The 20,944-nt window shown below is 33.3% G+C and overlaps 1 protein-coding gene and 1 long non-coding RNA gene across 8 annotated transcripts in view; both read right to left on the bottom strand.

The window, feature by feature from the left end:
• Nucleotides 1–20,944, bottom strand: part of LOC136065024 (uncharacterized) — a 100,426-nt gene that overhangs the window by 44,505 nt on the left and 34,977 nt on the right. The gene's annotated exons all lie outside the window — the stretch shown is intronic.
• LOC112040781 (TMV resistance protein N) lies at nucleotides 3,195–20,368 on the bottom strand. Of its 6 annotated transcripts, XM_065767637.1 has the most exons (13): nucleotides 19,701–20,368; nucleotides 12,431–13,529; nucleotides 11,986–12,258; nucleotides 11,210–11,873; nucleotides 10,322–11,132; nucleotides 9,999–10,090; nucleotides 7,585–9,832; nucleotides 7,401–7,461; nucleotides 6,039–6,094; nucleotides 5,579–5,903; nucleotides 5,221–5,450; nucleotides 4,464–4,615; nucleotides 3,195–3,588 (listed from the first exon to the last, which is right to left on the bottom strand). In XM_065767637.1, the coding sequence occupies exons 1-4, from the start codon at nucleotides 20,192–20,194 to the stop codon at nucleotides 11,496–11,498; spliced, it is 2,244 nt and encodes a 747-aa protein (XP_065623709.1). In that variant the 5' UTR covers nucleotides 20,195–20,368; the 3' UTR covers nucleotides 3,195–3,588; nucleotides 4,464–4,615; nucleotides 5,221–5,450; nucleotides 5,579–5,903; nucleotides 6,039–6,094; nucleotides 7,401–7,461; nucleotides 7,585–9,832; nucleotides 9,999–10,090; nucleotides 10,322–11,132; nucleotides 11,210–11,495. The 6 variants fall into 6 exon arrangements, 5 of the variants coding, with proteins under 5 accessions (XP_065623709.1, XP_065623711.1, XP_065623707.1 ...); XM_065767639.1 differs by lacking the exon at nucleotides 4,464–4,615 and having other exon boundaries at nucleotides 3,195–3,627; XM_065767635.1 differs by lacking the exon at nucleotides 4,464–4,615.

The raw sequence follows: 20,944 nt of genomic DNA, 5'->3' as shown, positions 1-20,944 counted from the left end.
TAAAGCTAATGGTAGGCCATTGGCATAAAGTATAATCTTGTTTACAAGTTCTGAATAATCTTCCGCATATTTACTTGTTTGGAAGGCATGTTTGATGAAAAGTTCATGAGCTTCACATTGCCTCAATTCTTCAACGTTGTGTATTCGACGATGATCGATTCCCAAAATGGCTAGTACTTGTTTGTTTCTTGATGTTATAATAACTCTACTTCCAGGAGCAAACCAGTTATGTTCTCCAAGAAAATTATCTACCTCTGTTGAGTCACTCACATCATCAAGAATTAAAAGAACTTTTTTACTACGAAGTCTTTTCTTTATCAAATTGATACCTTCAAATACATTGTGCACCTCCAAATCTCTATCTCGTAAGATCTTAGAAATAAGTTTCTCTTGTAGTTGGATTATGTCACCACTTATTTTTTACTTTTCTCTAACATTCTCTAAAAAACAGCTTCCTTCAAAATGGTCAGCAATTCTATTATAAATGGATTTTGAGATTGTAGTCCTACCTATTCCCGCAAGTTATAGGCAATTTTTTTACCTATAACTCGATTTCATTGAAGTCGAGTTAAAAAAACGTCACTATAGGTCTTAAAAACGTCACTATAGGCTCATTAAAACGCCATTATAGGGTCTAACTCGATTTATCATAAATTGAGTTTTAAAAGAGGGGCATTTCCCTACTTAGTTTGGAAAAAGGGGTATAAAGTTAATTAATTTGTCCGAAAAGGACAAAAGCCCATTTTGTACGAGATACTAATGCTACAGAGTATATTATATTTGTCTTGTTATTTTCATGACTTTTAATTTTCCCAAAGATGATCAGCTAAGCAAAGAAAGTATTTAAAAGCTTACCAAGAAGGCTAAGAGAAGCAAGAAATCTAATGGAGGGTTTTGAGACTGGGATGCAACAATAACAAAATTGCAAGTTGTAACACTAAAGATTTTAAGACTACTATGATATCATTATTGCTCTACAAATATTTATAAATCCACCATTTTGTTAAAAATAAAAAAGAAACACCCAATCATATTTTTTTTTATCAAATCTAAGTCAATTAACAATGAGAAATTCAACAACAATGATGGCCAAATAAAGCAGCTCTAACAATGAAAAGTTAGTTAACAATTACACAAGTCAATACATTGGAAAATTAGAGAAAGAAAACAACAGAAACACCTTACAAATTCTGGATGTAAGAATTCAAAAAAGAAAAAGAAAAAAGACCAAAATAAAAAAAGAAAAAGATTAGATCATCATATTGCTGACTTAACTTCAAAATTCTATGAAAAATACAATCCATGTCCTCTCAAAATGGTGATTATAATTTTGTGTAGAACAACCAATACCAAACCAAAATGATTTGTTGGGGATGATGGGGTGGATTGTATTTAGAATGTTCATGGGTAGATACAACATTGAAAAGCTTAAATCAATAATTGATGTGTGAGAGAAAAAGAGAGATAAGGTTGTGAAAAATTGAAAATTAGGATGGAATCAATATTAGAGGTGGCAATTCATGCTCACGTACATGTCGGGTTTGTGTTATGTCAACTCATGAGTATCCGACTATATAGGTCAACACTAACCCTACATGTTTATTAAACGGGTCAAGATTCCTCAACCTTAACACAACCCATTTATTAAATGGGTAAGTCATGTTGATCTGTTTATCAGATTTTATCAAAATGAAGAAAAAAAATTATGAAAAAGCAAACAAATAAATATTTTTAATATAAAATTCAAAACTCACGAGTAACTATATTATAAATAATCATTCAAAACTAAAGCTTATCTCAATATCACAAATAATCAATCACAATATGTCAAATAAAATAAACCACAACAACTAATAAGTTTATATAACTAGAGTTTGAAGGGTATATTAGTAAAATGTTATTTAATTAAATGGGTCAGATGGGTCAAACGGGTTTTATATTTTGAACAATAACCTGACCCATTTATTAAACAGGTCAGTCATTTCAACTCGAATATGACGACGCAGGATTCAAAAGGATTCAAACTTTGCAAGTCTTAGAGGCTTAGATAGCCATCAAAGTCTGTAATTTTTAAGCTTATTTGAACCTTGTATCACGTCTTAGTGAGCATATTGTAATTCATAATTAAGAAAAATAATGAAATATTTCATACTGATTTGAGGATCTCTAATAATTATTTTGCGTATTTCTTTATAACGTTGTCTTCCTTTACTGTTTTCTTGCAGCTCAATACATATATTCTTGCTTGCTAGTTTTCCTTTTACTCAGCCAAAAGCTGAGTCTTTTTTATCGGGGTCCTCACTTCAACTTGGGCCTTGGACACACTTAGCCTCTAAAAAAACATATGTCAAAACATGCACACATCAGATATCACTCTCTCCCACAAAAATCCTTATAACCTAACTATCTTGGAAGGTCATGCCCAAGCAAAGCCACTTGGACTTGAGTTCCAAATCCCACAAGTCTTATGCAAAAGCACTAAGTCTGGGAGAATTGAGGCCAAGATCCTCGTGGGTGAATCATTCTCATGAAATTCATTTACATATATGTATATGTATTAAAATGTATATCCTAATCTAAGAAACTAACAATTATTTGAAGATATGTGTATTGTATAGTGTGTTTTATGTAGCAGCTATAGAGGTAAAGGGAAATGACAAAACTCTATTGCATAATAAACATAGAGAAAGATCATATAGTTCAGAGAACCCGCATTCTAGGTTCTTACATGCCTAGTATGCCCCGAGATCCCACGACAGTACGCTCGGGATCCTAAGTGAAGGAACTCTTTTAAATGTTTATACAATAAAAGATAAGCCTTAAATACTCTATTTCAATCTACTTTTCATTGTGAATATTATGAACACTTATTTTACTTATTTCGTGAGAGTAAATGGTCATTTTACAAGACTAGAACGCTTATGATGGTATTTTATTGCTTATAAGGAATCGCATTTTTTTTTGTCTTGAGGAGCCTTATGTGACTTGCGCACAACTTGGTTTGTAATCAGTCACATTTAGTTGCGGTGAACCAAGCCCAGTCCACCAAATAACAAATATCTGGCCCCAGGGATCCTTTTCACACAGTGATTACACAATAACAAGTGAAAACCACTCCAAGACATAGGTGCATCTCATTGTTTACAAAGTTGTTTAACTGTACTCATTGCAACTTTATATGAGGCCCTTTAAAAAAAATAGAAAAAAGAAGACCTTCCAATTTATGAAAGATTATTTAAAAAGACCTTACAAAACATGACTAAATAGAAGGTGGCAAGCACTAGCATAGACCTGTTTGATTTAAAAGCACAGATCAACCAAACTTTTTGTGCCTTGATTAGAAAGGAACACAACAAATAGCCATCTCATTGTTACAAGAATCCAAGCAAATTGCGGCAAACTTATGACTTCCAAAACAAAGAATATCACTAAGAATTAAGAACCTCACAGGTCTTGACTTTATAAAAAATAATAGTTCTTGGACCTCCCTCTAGCAACCACACAGGTCTTGACTCTTGTCTTACAGTTTGATGGAGTGCCCAATATCTTCTTCTGAGCTTATTAGATCTCCATGAATGTTCGCTTTCTCTGCAATAAAGATGGAAAATTTCAGAACCCCAAACTAATCTGCACATAACAGTATTCAAAATCAAACTTCTTCTTCTCCAGTATTTGATACCCATTCTACAAGCATTAGGGGATGTAAAAAATCATGAATAAAATTTTACCACTCTACATCATACCCATGCTTTTATGCCTACATCAATCAGCATCTCTACCCCTACGCTAAAAACATCATACCCAGCCACCATCCCACAAGTAGCTGCCGTTTCAACTTTTCCACCCTCTACCACAAGGTGCTGCTAAGCTATGTGGAGAAAGAGCAGTATTGCTCAATCCCATTTAGCCTCTCTTGTAGGGGAACATGTATGATACAGAATACCAATCGGCCAGCAACGTATTGGCACTAAACATTGAACATCAAGATTCCTTTAACTTTGGTTATGTATAGAAATTAAAATTCTACATGGAAGAAAGGCAAGGAAATCTATATCAGGGTTAGTTATATTTGACCATGGGAATAAAATTTTTCCTTTGAATGGTAGTATAAAATGGTAAAGGACCCCTTGTGACTAGTTCTATCACTCTTTCTCTTCTATCTGGTATGTTTATCCATCAATAATAAACATAAGAATATACATTCATGTCAGTCATCAACAATAACAATTTTAAAGGACAATATATAATGGAATAAAGATGTTATCTACTTTATTCTTGAAATATAAGAATAAACAATGCAATTTTTGTATAATTTGGTAATATCTCATAAAATTTTCTCTCACTTTGAGCAAAGAGCCTTTCTCTTACTTCATTTCACACAAATGGGAGGGAAAAGTTCAAAAACTTAAGAAAGAAAATTTAAAAATATGATATACCAAAATCAAGTACGTTATAATCCTCACCAAGTCAAGAAATCTTAAATGGGTTTTTGTGTTAGAACTTAGAATTGGATGAAATTGAAAGATCCACACCACCATCTAGGTATAAATCAGCTAAGAAACTTGTTTGAATTGCTAAAATCAGATTCTTTACTTTCATTTTTTTTCCTTGATACCTGAAACATTAAAATCCAACACTCACATAGATGTCATGCCATTAAATAAGGAAAACCCATCATGGTCCCATTAATAAATAGTTGATCCATAATATTCCTTTTAAAAAAATAAATGTGCAAAGGATCAAGAGAAGATAAATAGCCCATATAGTATTTGAAAGACAAGCTAGAAAGATCATCTAAATGATGATGACAAAATCGGTCATTTATGAGGATCAATTACAATTATCACCATCTAAACAAGAATTACGAAAAAGTTAAGAGCCATTCAAATGCAATAAATTGTAATCAAAATTATAAAGCATGTGATGCTTACAACTTCTCTTGCACAATCAAATGCTAATTCTTGGTGTGTACTTTTGCTTTGCTTTTAAAGCAGCCACAAATGCATCTGTATTAGGTAGCCTTAAGCACCCTATCTCAACATGAAAACACCTGAACCAGCCATATTGATTCAACTAGTGGCTAGGAATCAACCCCTCCTATGGGAATTCATTGAGCGTTTTAAAATAATACTAGGATGTACAAAGCATTTAAACTAATAATGATTAAATTTGTTCATTATAAAGTAAACTTTTATTTCAAAGTACTTTTATATAACGCACCAATATATAATCAAATAGCTTTCTTTTGTTTTGATGAGGCACCTCTCTCCAATCTTTGACTTGTAAGGGTACCATACTAATCCGCCTAACAAGGGCAGTACACTCCGATTTGAATACTGTAGAGTATTTCCCTACTAGTCTTCTCTTTTTCCATATGATTGGGAACCTTTCCTTTGTAAAAAGTTTTGCTACATTTAGATTCCGTGTAGCCCATTGCCCTTTTTTATTTCCTGTGTAGCCAAAAAAACAAATTGATAGACACATGTCAACTATAAATGGCTGCAAATATTAGAATGGAAATTATATTGATTGAAAAGAAACTAAGAATTTTAATTAAGAAATGTATTTTTTTAGTTACCAACTCATTAGCCACCACTTTCACTTGTTCCAGACTCTTCTCTTGTAATTACTCCATAATTTCTAGCAGTTCGAACCGACTCTTCTCTTGGAATAGCTCCATAATTTTTAGCACTTCTAGCTTAACTCTTCCCTTTCAATAGCTCTATTGTTTCTAGCACTTCCATCTGATTCTTCTCTTGTAATTGCTCCATTCTTTCTAGAACTTCCAGTAGACTCTTCTCTTGCAATTGCTCCATTCTTTCAAGCACTTCTAGCCAATTGTTCTCTTGCAATAGCTCCATTGTTTCTAACACTTCTAGCCATAGGTAGAATTCCTATGCTAGCTGGATAAACAGAATCCAAAAAAAAATAATCATCAAACCTATAACCAATTACATCATATCACATTGAAAATTTGTTCAGAATTGAGTATTGACTAAGACTAATTTAGTCGTTTTGAATTCTGGTTAGGATTTGACCTCTTCTCATTGAATATGCTTCCACAGCTATCTAACAAGAATGAAGCATGACAGCCCTGCAATATAAACAACTTGTGTCAACCACACTAATCCATCATGATAGATAATAGAGTTCTTCTTATGAAAATGACACCAATTTTTTTCTACATCCAATTTTAGTAGGCTTTGTGTTATTGTCTAATGGTGAGTTTGTAATCACAATAGCTCAATGATATTGTCTAATTCTCCAAAGAGTAGTGCTATGGGCCTACTGCATATATGTGTATTTAAATTATGCATACATGTATATGGTTTTAACACAATGCTGGTGGGACTACAAGAATTCTATCTGATTAATTGAATATTAATTAAAACTGCAGTAGCTAGTTCATTTGCATCATGGCCTTTCCTAGGACTTTTCCTTGCCACCTTTATTAAATTAGTGCTTACCTTTTTATCTCTTTCTCCATCATTTTTCTCCTTGAAAACATCAATATGATACTAGTTAGTAATACTGTAATAAGCAGTAGGGGAAGATTGTATTGGTGGAACCGATACTTTTGGTTTTTGATTGAAGCAATTGAAAGTTGCACAGATTGAAAGAGAAGAGTACATATATAAATTATTTAATATAATTGCAAAAGTTAAGATAAAACAAGAGAAGAAGACGAATTTTTTGAAGGAAAGATAGTAATGCTTTAAGGAGGACGAGGGAAAACATGGACAAGGTCAGGATTGCCACATTATTTAGCTTAGCACTGCTTTCCAAATTGGCTTAACCAGGAGTAAAACAATGATAGATAGTGAATAAGAGATTTTGAGCTATTGTACGAGGCACATGTTAATTGTAAATATACTGTTAAGGCAGTTCATTAGTTAGAACCAACTTGTGAGCTGCATCAGAGGGATATATAGGAATGGTACATGTATGAAAGATTGGCAAGCAATAAGACTGAAGTTAGTTCTTTTCCATCTTCTTCTGGTTTCTCTTCTCAACCTCTTAAATTCTTCTTCTATTGGAGACTTGGCTATCTCGAATCAGACACTCAGAAACCTTATATAGATTAGGACCTTAACAAACAACTCAACAAGACATTTTAAAAATAAATATTATCCCATGCAAATCCACCATGCAATTATTTCATAACCTACACCCCTAAGAACAAATACATCAAATAAGAGCAAGATACTAAATAAGTAAACATAAATTTGTCACAAAGAGACTAATCTATCAAAGTATATTTTGATAAAAGAACGACATCCTTCAAATAATCAAACAAGATGCTGGGATGGACATCAAATTTTATATAGGCATCCTGACCAATTTTGATTTAAGAATAATCCTCATAGATGCATACAACTGACAACCTGTAAATCACATACCTTTGAATTTGTATTTGACTTCTCCAAGCAAATGGAAAACATCAGGGTCACTTGGTTTCACCTATGGTGCACGAAAGTCAAAAGATCAGCAGAAAAACTATCTTGGAAGCCTGGTTAAAGCACCATGTCCAGTTTATTGTAGATAAAATTCATAAAAATTTCAAACATGGAAGCATGAAAATACCTTAGTCAAGTCCTGAAGCAGAGAAAGCTTAAGTATATTTTCCCAATTCTGTCAACGTCACTGTAGCTCCCTACAAATTCCATCAAATTATGCAAAATGGTTGGGATAGTCAGTAAGAAGGTAGATACACTATTTAATTTTATCCAATGAATTTGGCTGAAACACAATCTCTCTTTAATTAAGCTTTAAAAAGCATAGAAAATCTCAGTCCCAAGTCCCAACCCAACGAAGAACTAATTAGGTAACTCAAACATGCAACAACAATCAGGATGTTCCATTCCACCATCAACAGTTAATGCCTTAACTAACAAAAATCAAGACACAAAGGCCCCATCAGCAAGAAAGTATTTAATCAACAAATCTTTTCCTTGAGAATTAACTAAAGCAGATTTACTACCCTCAAGAATATAAATATAATGATCATGAACTGAGCTCACTCGGTCATTTGAAGGCCATTATATATAGGCCACTTCTCCTTAACCACAATTGTTATATTAGTCACTTTTCAACAAGAAATTATGTGCAAAACAAAAGATGCCTTTTTGTTATGTTATTAGCAAAGAGTATTTGTTTCTAAATTTACTTTGGATTTTCTGCAAGAACTCACAAAACATAGATATATAGCTCAAAAAATTCATAAAATAACCAACACACAAGACAAAGGTAAAAAGAACTATAAACTTGATCTGGTTCTCAGTTGTTAAACAATAATAATTGAACCATTCAAAGTATTGGTAATTTAAAAGATTAAAGAGCCACATACTAGTTATACTTGTTTTTTTGTTGCAAAGCAAGATTCAAACCTCAACCTTCCCCAACCACACCCCAGCCCACTTGACCTTTTCACCTCCTAAACTAGTGGCAAGTGCATGCTTGCAGGTGGCCCAAAGTACTGAAAAAGTTTTATAGTCCTTCTAACATAACATTGACAAGTTCCCTTAAACTAGGTAGATGTCCATCACATGCACACGAGCAGGAATGAAAAAAGGCAGGACCATGACTATATGGCATTCAGGTTTGTTGAGATTGACATGAGACAATCTTGTACAAAGAAACTGGGTGGACATCTTCAATTCTTCACTACTGAATTTCAACAGAATTCAAAGAACCATAATCATGACAAAAGCTGTAATTCATAAAACGACAGGTAGACACTAAGCCAAATGAAAAAGAAAATATTGGAAGGATATATATAATTATTTGGATTCTTATCTCTTACAAACCTTCCAAGATCAGCATTAAGTTTCAACCCTGTAATACCACTCTGTGGTTTGGCACTTGACTGATGTAAATTTAGAAGCATTTTACAGCCTAAGGGCTGAAATTTTGGATGTCACAACTAGATTTCTTAACTTGATCACATATCACCCATTAAACATATACTATAAACAATAAATTCTACACCAATAAGATTTAGCCAAGGACATGGGATTCTCAACAAAAATCAAATTACCGCAGGTTTACAATTCCATGGATTGCTCATAGAATAGATAACATGTAAGCCCTAATTTTCACCAACCTATTCTTCTCACATCCAATTTTGGCATAGCATTTCAAATTCAATACTCTATTCAAGCAAAAATTCAAATAAAAACCACAGAATTCAAAATCCTCCAAGTGCTTTTAGATTCTCAGCCAAATATAGAGATTCTAAAATTGAAAAAAAAAAATCAACAGCACCAAGCTCTAACAATCACATAATATAGATGAGAAAATGAGATTACAAGCTAAGATAGAGAGAGAGTTTAGAACCTGTTTGCTTCAAAAATTCGAATGAAATTGCTTTGTGAACTTCAAAAATTCAAGTCCAAAACAAATTGATCAGAAAATAAGGTTTTGAATCGATCAGTTACTGATTCTCTTGTTTTCCAATGGCAACAGTATGACTCGAAACTACTTTGAGAATTTAATTTAAAGCTTTAGAGACTCACTTTTAAGCACAAAAACTTAAGGGATAAAGATGTTTTATCAGTAGGTACAGTTATTATCTCAACACTGACAAAGTTGTGGCATTGACATCATCATTAATTCAAATATTCCTAATTAACAAAGAAAGAAACAAGCAAATAAAAACATGTGCTTAAATAACTCCTCAACCTCAACCAATCAAATATGAATAATATGAAGTGAGCCCTGCTCTCAAGGCAGGTTCTGCAGAAGAAAAGGCTTCTGGGGCCATAGCTTATTGCAAATTTTATACATTTCTCCTGTTAACCAGCTCAATGCATCCTTGTCCAATGTCATTTATCTTTCAATAAATTTATGAACAATTTAAGTAATATTATTCAGCAAATCAATAAAAGCAAAGAAGTATCTATGACAATTAACAATTTTAAAATTTAAAAACCCAGGGGAAAAGCATAAGTAAATATGTAATCAAATAGAAATATTTTTGTATAAATTAAAAACAAAACCTTAACAATTGGTTCGATGAGTAGCATAGGTCAGCTAAGCAAGCAGGTTCAATATCCTGAAGAAGCATTTCATCGAACATTTGTGTGCTTGACTTGAATTTTAATTTCAAAGAATCAGCAAGCATGCTCGTTATTTGGTAAAATTGAAGTTTAGAAAATCTTACAAGCAGACAAATATGATGAACAAAAAGACAAATATTATTATAAATGAAAAAGAACTAAAGAAATTAAATGCTTCTTGTATTTACTTGAAACACAATATATACTTGAGCAGCAATCCCATGAATAAGCCTTTAAATTTAGAGAAATAGAAAGAGGCAAACCTTCTCTTCAAAGTTGGATCAACATGTTTTTGTCTTCTCGACGATACAGATTGGCATTGGTATCATCATTGAGAAAGGTATTGAGGATTGAAGATGAACCCTCATCATGAAACCCATTGGTAATTATCCGTCTCCAGGGTTTGGAGCTTTGTTTCCAGAGTTGGTATCGGACTCGAAGCCATCCAAGGTAGTGTTTTTGGGGACGTCTAGCATGGGTTGGTCGATGGTTTCTTCTTCGCAGTCGGCGTCGGATTCCAACATGGCCTGAATCTTCTTCCCCATTGTTGAAAGCACATTGATCCATAGATGAGGCAGGAGATATATTGGGTTTCTGAGGACAACATATGCATTCTACATAAATCTTCATCCTATTTAAAGAAATATTTGATATACCCTTTTCATTTATAACCTCAACCTCAATGCGATTCTCTTCAGATGGATTTGATATATTCACTTTCCAATACATTAACCATAGATGGTCATAATTACTCTTCGCCCAACCTCTCGAACTTTCCAACGACTGTGTTTTACCATTAATGGAAATGTGAACAAACCACATTCGCCACCGTCTATCGCCGAGATAGTTGGGCACATCCTTTGATGGAAAAGCAATACAAACAACCAAATTTGAAAGTTTGGGACCGACCAAGAATGATACGGAATTTCCAACACTTTGATGGTGGTTGATTTTCAACCACTTTGGAATCTCAGTTACTGGTAGTGTAAGATTACACCTAGGCCATTTGAATTTCCAACACTCTGTTGCAACTTCAGCGACTGTATTTGGTAGAATCGCTAGAATTTCTCGAAACTGCAAGAAATTGAAGTTTAACATAAATTGTTTCTTTATAACTTAACCTTCAGAGAGAAAGAGAAAGAGAGAGATACCTGATTCAATAATTTGCTTGATGATTGTGTATCCAGCCGATCGCAATTCGATGCATTCACGGTTCTTATAGATTGTGGAAGTCTCGGAATTTCCCGAAGCTTTTTTCAATTACCTATGTGAAGAAATTTTAATGTAGTAAATCTACTAATACTTTCTGGGATGGTAACAATACCAGTTTCAGAAAGCCATAAATATATCAATACTGGGAAGTAATCAGGCTGCATCCAAGAATCTAATCCATCTTCAATTCCAGGACACTGACAAAGATCCAGTTATGTTAGCCAACTACAAGTCCAGTACCCACGACAGTGCTGAAGGCACTTCAATTCTAACACCAAACCATGTCATACTATCCAATGTGCTTAGACAATTCATTTCTGGGTGAATATCGGGGAACTTCTCAAGCCTTCCGCAAAAACATAGGTTAAAATGTTTAAGAGATTTCAACATGAGCATACTTGGAAGTATTTGAAGTTGTGAACAGCCCTCGAGATTCCATACTTTAAGCTTCTCAAGAAATCCAATGGACTCATGAACCTCAATTAAATTTTTACAATCGCCAAGATCCAATTTCTCTAAGTTCGGGCAGCACAGGTCAGGTAATTTTGTAATGAATTCACAAGATCTTAGACTAATCATTGTCAAATTTTCATACTGGAACCCCTATGAAAAATTTAAAAAAAGAAAATGAAAAAATAAAAACAATATTTATCTTCAACAGCTTTTAGAAATAACATTTAAAGAAATTAAAATTTATAAATACTAATACTTATACCTGCTTGACAACATTTTCCAATATAATGTTAGACCTGGACATCTTGAGTACAACTAGTCGTCGAGGAAGGCAACATTTGGAAGATAAGGATAGAGGAAATTCACGCCATTCAAGAACCCTTAACTCATCTGGGAGATATTCAAGTGCTTCACCAATATGTACATTGCCTATAAGGAATTTGAGATTTTTCATTCTCTTGAAAACATTAGCTTCCAATGCAATCTTTGTTGGTTTAGGTGAGCACAACATTATACCTCGAATTTTATTTGATCCCTGCTTAAGACAAAACATTAGTCACACTTCATAATAGAATTCGACAAAAGTATAAAGATTTTGAAACTTTAAACAAAACATATATTGAGAAAATTCTATTTTGTTCAATATTGTAAAGCGAAAATCCAATTAAGAAATATTTTGAAAAAAGGGAGAAGCAAAGAATGTATACCATATTTCCAGTTAGTAATTTATGAGCATCCTCATAACGCCATATCCTACTACGTTGCTCTTCTGATTTTTGTTGAACAATTTCTCTACCCATTTGTTGTACCAAGTCATGCATTGACAAAGCCTCATTATATCCCAAGGTTATGAGACACTTATCAATTAGCTTTCCAATACCATAGTCTGGATATAACTTGCAAGAATCTAATATATTTGCAACATCATCCTTTTCGTAACCCTTAAAAAAACATGCAATATCAAGAAAAATTTCCTTTTCAAAATCTTCCAATCCATCATAACTTATTTTGAGTATTTTTTGAATATTTTTATGCGGAATGTTTTTATACTTTTCTAATGCACTTTTCCATTCATGTATTTTTTTTCCACACAAATCAGAACCAATTATTTGTAAAGCTAATGGTAGGCCATCGGCATAACTTGTAATCTGTTCTGCAAGTTCTAAATAATCTTCCCCATATTTACTTGTTTGGAAGGCATGCCGGTTGAAAAGTTCAAGAGCTTCACATTGACTCAATTTTGTAACCTCATATATTCGTGGATCTCTTCCCAAAGTGGTTAGTACATGTCTGTCTCTTGTTGTTATAATTACTCTACTTCTGGAAGCAAACCAGTCACATTCTCCAAGCAAATTTTCTATTTCTTTTAACTCTTCCACATCATCAAGAACTAAAAGAACTTTTTTGCTACGAAGTCTTTTCTTTATCAAATTGATACCTTCAAATACATTGTGCACCTTCAAATCTCTATCTCGAAAGATCTTAGAAAGAAGTGTCTTTTGTAGTTTGATTATGTCACCATTTATTTTTGACCTTTCTCTAACATTTTCTAAAAAACAGCTTCCTTCAAAATGATGAGCAATTCTATTATAAACATCTTTCGAGATCGCAGTCTTACCTATTCCCCCAAGACCACAAATTCCTACCATGCAAACATCATTTGACTCCATATCTAAAAGCGATTCTATGGCCTTTGCTTGAATATCTATTCCAACTGGATGTTTAGCAACAAATAATGGTTCATGATTTGATATAGTTCTTGATATCTCTTTTATAACTCTTTGGATAAACTCAAATTCGGTGCTGCTGCAAAGCATAGAGCATAAGAAAGACATAATGGGTTGGATTAGTTGTAAATATAAATCTAAAGATGAACTAAATTCAATATGTCTAGTTTTGTGCATTGCAATTAACATATTGCTATTTAAAATTAGATCTAGGTTTTTAGCAAATGGTTGGATAGAAACTCCCCTATCATGATGAGGATTGAGGAGACCCACTTACTAGAAACTCATTTCTAATACTTGAACAAAATGAGATTAGGAAATTTTGTAAAAATTGTCTAAAAATTAAATGGGAGAAACTCTTGAATTGTAACATTAACATTAAATTATTTAATTTCAAATTGTAACATTAACATTAAATTATTTAATTTCTTCAATTTAATAGTGGAATATATGGTAAATAAATTTTTTTTTTTTTTAGTATACTTTCAAAATTGGACATTTAGTGGTCACAAAACCATTTAAAAGTTTCTAACTAATGAAAGAAGAAGAGTTGTTCGAATTATTTTTAATTTTCAAGAGAAAATTTATCTGAATATATAATATCATGTGAATTGAAATTATTCTATTTCTGGCATCTATCTATTTGTACATAATATATAATATAAAATTTGGGTCCCTACAATTGGTGGATACACATAATTGTGACTCGTCTCTCTTTGACAATGTCATAAAACAATGACACATCATCTTTTGTAACTTCTCCATCTATTATATATGATACTGGTAATTAACCAATGTGATGCATGGAAAAACTTTTAAGTTTTAAATTTATACATTCAAATGTGATATGAAATTATATTCTATATTACGAATACAAATCCTCTGTCCGTTTGAATTGCCATGTATTAGATTTTTTTCTTTTTTTTTTTTCACTTTTAACTTTGTTTATCTTATAAGGAAAGTCAAGTGAATACATGACCATTTGTGATTGATGAAAAAGAAAGAAAAAAAAAAAAAGGTGCTATGTCCACAAAATTTTTACAACATTTTCACAACAAATTATAGGTGGTTAGTTGTTATTGGTTCAAATTTGAACCTAACACTAAGATTACTTTTTTACCCCAACAATAACAACCAATAACAACTTGTCACTTAGGATTTATTGTAAAAATGTTGTGGACATATCATTTCTCAAAAAAAAAAAAAAAAGTTAGATAGAGGATATATATTCCAATGTTGCATGCATAACTGCTTGGATTGCATTTGTCTTGTACATCCCAAAGGAAAATAAAATAATTCTAATATTTATAATAACAATTTGACATTTAAATAGCAGGTTTTATAGCCAATATAAGTTTATTTGTTTTCCTTTTTTTTTTTTTTTTCGTTCAAGCTCCTAAGAAGATAGTCCACAAAAGATATACAACACTCCAATAATACTAAAGAGTATCATAAAATACTTAGATATGCAAACATTTAAGCAATTGTACCGAAAATCACTACTTTATCCGTGACTACCAAATACCCATTTTAGGAGCTTATGTTAAGTATATCACCATAGGTTCTTTATCAGTGACTATCAAATACCTATTACAGGAGCATATGTGCTAAGTATTTCACCTTAGCTTACCAAGAAAGCTAAGAGAAGCAAGAAATCTAATGGAGGGTTTTGAGACTGGGATGCAACAATAACAAAATTGCAAGTTGTAACACTAAAGATTTTGAGACTACTATGATATCAATTTTGCTCTACAAATATTTATGAATCCACCATTTTGTTCAAAATAAAAAGAATCACCGAAGCTTTTTTTTAATCAAATTTAAGTCAGTTAACAATGAGAGATTCAACAACAATGAGGGCCAAATAAAGCAGCTCTAACAATCAAAAGTTAGTTAACAATTACACAAGTCAATACATTGGATAATAAGAGAAAGAAAACAACTGAAACAACTTACAAATTCTGGATGCAAGAATTAAAAAAAGAAAAAGAAAAAAGATCAAAGGAAAATAAAGATCAGATCATCATATTGCTGACTTAACTTCAAAATTCTATGAAAAACACAATCCATGTCTTCTCAAAATGGTGATTGTAATTTTGTGGAGAACAATCAGTACCAAACCAAAATGATTTGTTGTGGATGATGGGGTGGATTGTATTTAGAATGTCCATGGGTAGATACAACATTGAAAAGCTTAAATGAATAATCGATTTGTGAGAGAAAAAGAGATATAAGGCTGTGAAAAACTGAAAATTGGGATGAAAACAATATAATTAGTGGTGGATAAGATGAAGAGGTATAGAAGGCATCTCTGGGTTGAAGATTTGAGGGCAACAATTTTGTTCTATTTTTTATTTTTTTATTTGTAGTGTTAACAATAGTTTAGTTGAGGAAGAGAAAGTGAACCATAATGAAAGCGAATTTAAAGAAAATGTGCAACCGAAATGATAAAAGAAAAGGAAGACTGATAGACTGTATTAAAGCACAGAAAACTCACAGCCAATTCACCAAAAATGGACACATAATTGTAATTTGCAAATAATGGTCTACTCCTTTTAAATTTTGTATTCATTAAGGCAATAATAGGTCATCTTAAAAGTTAAAAGGTAGAACTAAAAGCAATTTGAAGAGGGGTGTCATACTGATGGAATTTTTAGTGCTCATTAAAGGTTCTTTTTTAGTGCTTATATTGATTAATGGCTGTCACCCCTTAATTCCAAGCAAACTGCTAAAATGTCTGAATAGCTTTTTAGGCAAAAGACGTTTTCCTTTAGAAGAGAAGCAAAAAGACCTTAATAGTTAACGCTCCTTATTGATTTGTTTATTTGCTTCATTATTATTTTTTATTTCTTATTAAATCACAGGATGAAAAATATTTTCTGAGCATAATATTTATTTAGCATCCAATAGTAAATTATAAAACAGTTACATATCAAGTAATTATAGACCATATACATGCACTTTTGGATTTTAACCCATTGATTTTTCAATTTAGTTACCGGATGACTATAAAATATTGCCTATTATTAAGTACAATAACTATAAATCTAATCTAATATCATACAATTCAATCTTCTAATTTATCTGAGACCTTACACCACATATTTTGTCTAACACCTATTATTAAGATATGCAATGAAGAGTTAAGTGTGTTACTCGTGCACTATGTTACTACCACAACGTGAAGTTCACTGATGTAGCAATAAGGTAGATTAATTAATTTTAAACAAAAGAAGTTTGATGGAAGAAATTTTGTTTAATACGTATAATATGATCATTGATTATTTTATCTGTTTAATTTTCAATTGTTAATACATAAAAAAAGAGTACACATTGGGTCAGGCTTTGGCGTAAAACCAGTATTTTACGCCTGCTACATCATCCATTAAAGTAGCTTTTCTCTTTCTCTCTTAGAGCATTAGCATTGGAGAATGCTAATGCTATATCTAAGGTGTTTTTAGCATTTCAACCCTTAAAAACTGCTGCATCAGGAAATGCTAAAGGTAAGAATTGCAAATTTTTTGCAATTCTTACTACATGCAATTCTACCTTTAGAATTGCACTGTAGCACAATTCTAAACCGAATAAGTAATTTTTTATTCCATCTCTCCTTCAGTCCTCTCTCCCTCTCACTCCCACTCTGTCTCTCCGTCTCCCACTCCATCTCTCCGTCTCTCTTTCTCTCATCTCACATCTCTCTTTCTTGTTCAAGGCTTGCACCGGAGATGGTGGGTTTGGATCGGCGTGGTGGTGGGTTAGGTGTGCTGGAGATGGCTCGTGGTGGTGGTGGGTTCGTGGTTTGATCTGGGCATGGTGGTGGGTTGGGATCGGTTGATGGTGGGTTTGGATCGGCGTGGATCGGCAGGCTGGGTGTGCTAGAGATGGCTCCGATGGGTTTGACAAAGGTTTGAATCAGAGAAGGTGTGGGTTGCTGGAGATGGCTTCGATGGGTTTGACAGAGGTTTGAATCGGAGAGGGTGGGTTGCTGTGTCGTGCTTGGTCAGTGAGGTCTAGGTCGTGCTTGGTCGGCGAGGTCTGGGTTCTGCGTTTTGGTCAGCGTGGGTCACGGAGTGGGGTTTTTTTTTTTTTTTTTTTTTTTTTTTTTTTTTTTTTTAATGTGGGTTTTTGTTCCGGTGGGATTTTGGTGGGCAGTGGGCAGTGGTGGCGTGATGGGTGTGGTGGAGGCGCGGTGGTGGTGACTGGGCAGTGGAGGAGCGGTGTAGAGGTTAAGGGAAGGTGGAGAAATTCTCTGATGCTGGTGGGTTTGCTCCAATGGGTTTCAAATCGGCGATTGTTGTTAATGGGTTTGCTCCGGTGGTTGTTGATGGGTTGAGGTGTTGATGGGTTAAGGAGTCGTGGCTGTGGTTGTTGATGGCTTGTGTGTTGCTAGAGGTTGAGGGAGAAGGAGAGGAAAAAAAAAACGGTTGGAAAGCGCAAGAAAATGAGTCTGAAAAAAAAATAACAGTTATAAAGAAATAGTAAAGAAAGATTAAAAAATAATATTTTAATAAAAATAGAGTTTTGGAATGTAGAAGGTATTGTAAAATTGGATGGTATAATGATAAAATGAGGTTTTGAAATGGTAAAATAGAATAGCGTTATCATTTTCCAATGCTAATTCTCTTACTCTGTCTCTTGTCTTCTCCGTTTCACATGTCTGTCTCTTCTCTCTCTCTTTTTTCTTACTTTCTCACTTGTTCTCTTGCTCTCTCTCCAGCCCTCTCACCCATAGCTTTCTTCTCCATCTAAAATCAAATCCAATTAAAAGCTTCAAGGCCATCAACCCTTCCCTTCTCCCTCTATGAACAATCAGGTTGTGTATATACAAACCGACTGTTCATAGGTTTCAAACAGAAATATTAATATTTTATTTCTCACACTTACTTTAATCTCCCTCACTGATTCTCCAAAAAAAAAAAAAAAATCTCCCCCACTCTCAAACGCTCCCTCTCTGGCTCTCTCTATTTGTTTCGTTTTGTCACTACATCGAATTTGGATGACCGGAGGAGAGGTGGCTGCTGCTGGGGATTCAGATTCAGAGGACAGGTGGGTGCTCCGTCAAATTCGTTTTCCCCAAATTCTTTTCTTCGATCAGATCTGCATGCATATCCAAATTTCCTCTCCAATAACCTTTTCAACCCCTCCATTATCAACACCACAACAAGCACAACGCCTAAAATCTTTTCACCGATTCAGATTTGTTTCTCATTTGAAATTTTTTTTTTGTTTTGGGTTTATGGGTATGGATATGTGATTTCGGTGGTTGTTGACGTTGGTGATGGATGGTGATGGTGAGTTGCGGCGGCAGTGGTAGTGGGGGTAGTTAGCGGTTCCGATTTGGGTTTGGGTTTACGCTTTGTTTGTTTTTTTTAGGGGGGGTTTGTGGGTATGGATATGTGATTTTGGTGGTTCTTGATGGTGGTGATGGATTCCAGGTGGTGGTGGCGGGCTATGGAGGTGGTGGCTGTTGTGGAGAGAGGAAGAGAACAAGAGAGAAAGAAAGAAAAAAAAGAGAGAGAAGAGAGAGACCTGTGAAACGGAAAAGACGAGAGAGAATAAGAGGGAGAAAAGTTATTTCAATTGATGACGTGGCAGATTCTTATTGGCTGGCGTAAAACACTGGTTTTACGCCACAGCCTGACTCAAGGTTTACTCTTTTTATATTGATGAAGAGTGTGATACATAGAAAAATCGTGAAAGATGTTAACATAAAAGTGATGACCAATTTCTGGTGCTGAAAGGAAGTGTACTCTTTTTTTTTTTTTTCTTTAGCAGTCATAACAAAATCATTAAAAGCTTACAACCAATATAACAACACAGAGATGTCATAATTGAGAACATTATACAAGTTAAAATTATCCTAATTCTACTATTAACCTTTATAGCTTCCAAATCAAAAAAAAAAAACCTTTATAGCTTAACTACCTTAGTATTTAGAATATAAAGAAATTATTCAACCCTCTTGAAACTTAGTGGTCTTTTCATCTAATAGTATTGTGTCTTGTGATAATTTATTGACTAAGATCCTTGGCATCAACCCAGTTTTAAAAATAAAATAATTTATATATATATATATATATAAAATAAAAAATAAAAGCCTGCCCTTTAACCTTTATCGTCCCTACCCTCTTGCTCCACCACCATTCCCATATTTAATGTCAGCAATGATGACATAATTTATAAATAGAAAAACATTAAAAGTTTGTAATTAATAAAAGCACACCAAAATAGTCATTAATTAAATACTTACGTATCATTGTAAGGAAATCCAGACAAATTAGCTGCTTCAGTTAAAGTTGTCCTCCACCTTTGAACCTTTTCTATGTCATCTTTGAATTTTTTTTCATGTTCAACTAATGCAATTCCAAACTCTCCATCTTGTTTACGTATTTCTGATGGGCACACCTTGTAAAAAACTGGATAAACCAATTGGTCATTACTTCTACACTCAAAAATCTTGACAAGTTCATTCAAGCACCAAGTAGAAGATGCAAAATTTTTAGAGAATATAACAATCAAAATCTTTGACGATTCAATGGCTTTAACAAGTTCCCTTGAAATTTCTTCTCCCTTCTGAAGACTATCATCCATGAAAGTGTTAATACCCTTGTCACACAAAGCATTATATAAATGGCTCGTAAAATTATTACGAGTATCTTTACCTCGAAAACTCAAGAAGACATCATAGTCCCATAGGTGGGTAGAAGAAGAAGAAGAGGCTCCTTCATCGGTCAAGATAACCATTGATATGGTCTGTTGACTGAAGATTGAGAAGATGAAAAAAGAAGGGCAAAAAGTAAGAAAGATCAAAGATGTGACGAAATTAACAGGAATGATAAGAGATAAATGAAAGCTTGCAATTTGAGTGGAGGTTCACGGATGAGTTGAGGGCACTAAATCTGAAAGTTTTGAGTACAAATGTTTTCCCCCCCCAGCCTGACTCAAGGTTTACTCTTTTTATATTGATGAAGAGTGTGATACATAGAAAAATCGTGAAAGATGTTAACATAAAAGTGATGACCAATTTCTGGTGCTGAAAGGAAGTGTACTCTTTTTTTTTTCTTTAGCAGTCATAACAAAATCATTAAAAGCTTACAACCAATATAACAACACAGAGATTTCATAATTGAGAACATTATACAAGTTAAAATTATCCTAATTCTACTATTAACCTTTATAGCTTCCAAATCAAAAAAAAAAAAACCTTTATAGCTTAGCTACATTAGTATTTAGAATATAAAGAAATTATTCAACCCTCTTGAAACTTAGTGGTCTTTTCATCTAATAGTATTGTGTCTTGTGATAATTTATTGACTAAGATCCTTAGCATCAACCCAGTTTTAAAAATAAAATAATTTATATATATATATATATATAATAAAAAATAAAAGCCTGCCCTTTAACCTTTATCGTCCCTACCCTCTTGCTCCACCACCATTCCCATATTTAATGTCAGCAATGATGACATAATTTATAAATAGAAAAACATTAAGA

Source organism: Quercus suber, unplaced genomic scaffold, assembly GCF_002906115.3.
Source record: "Quercus suber isolate HL8 unplaced genomic scaffold, Cork oak 2.0 scaffold_832, whole genome shotgun sequence".
In the NCBI taxonomy this organism is placed as follows: Eukaryota; Viridiplantae; Streptophyta; class Magnoliopsida; order Fagales; family Fagaceae; genus Quercus; species Quercus suber.
The sequence above is the reverse complement of the archived record's forward strand: the minus strand, read 5'-3'. Positions and strand labels throughout refer to the sequence as shown.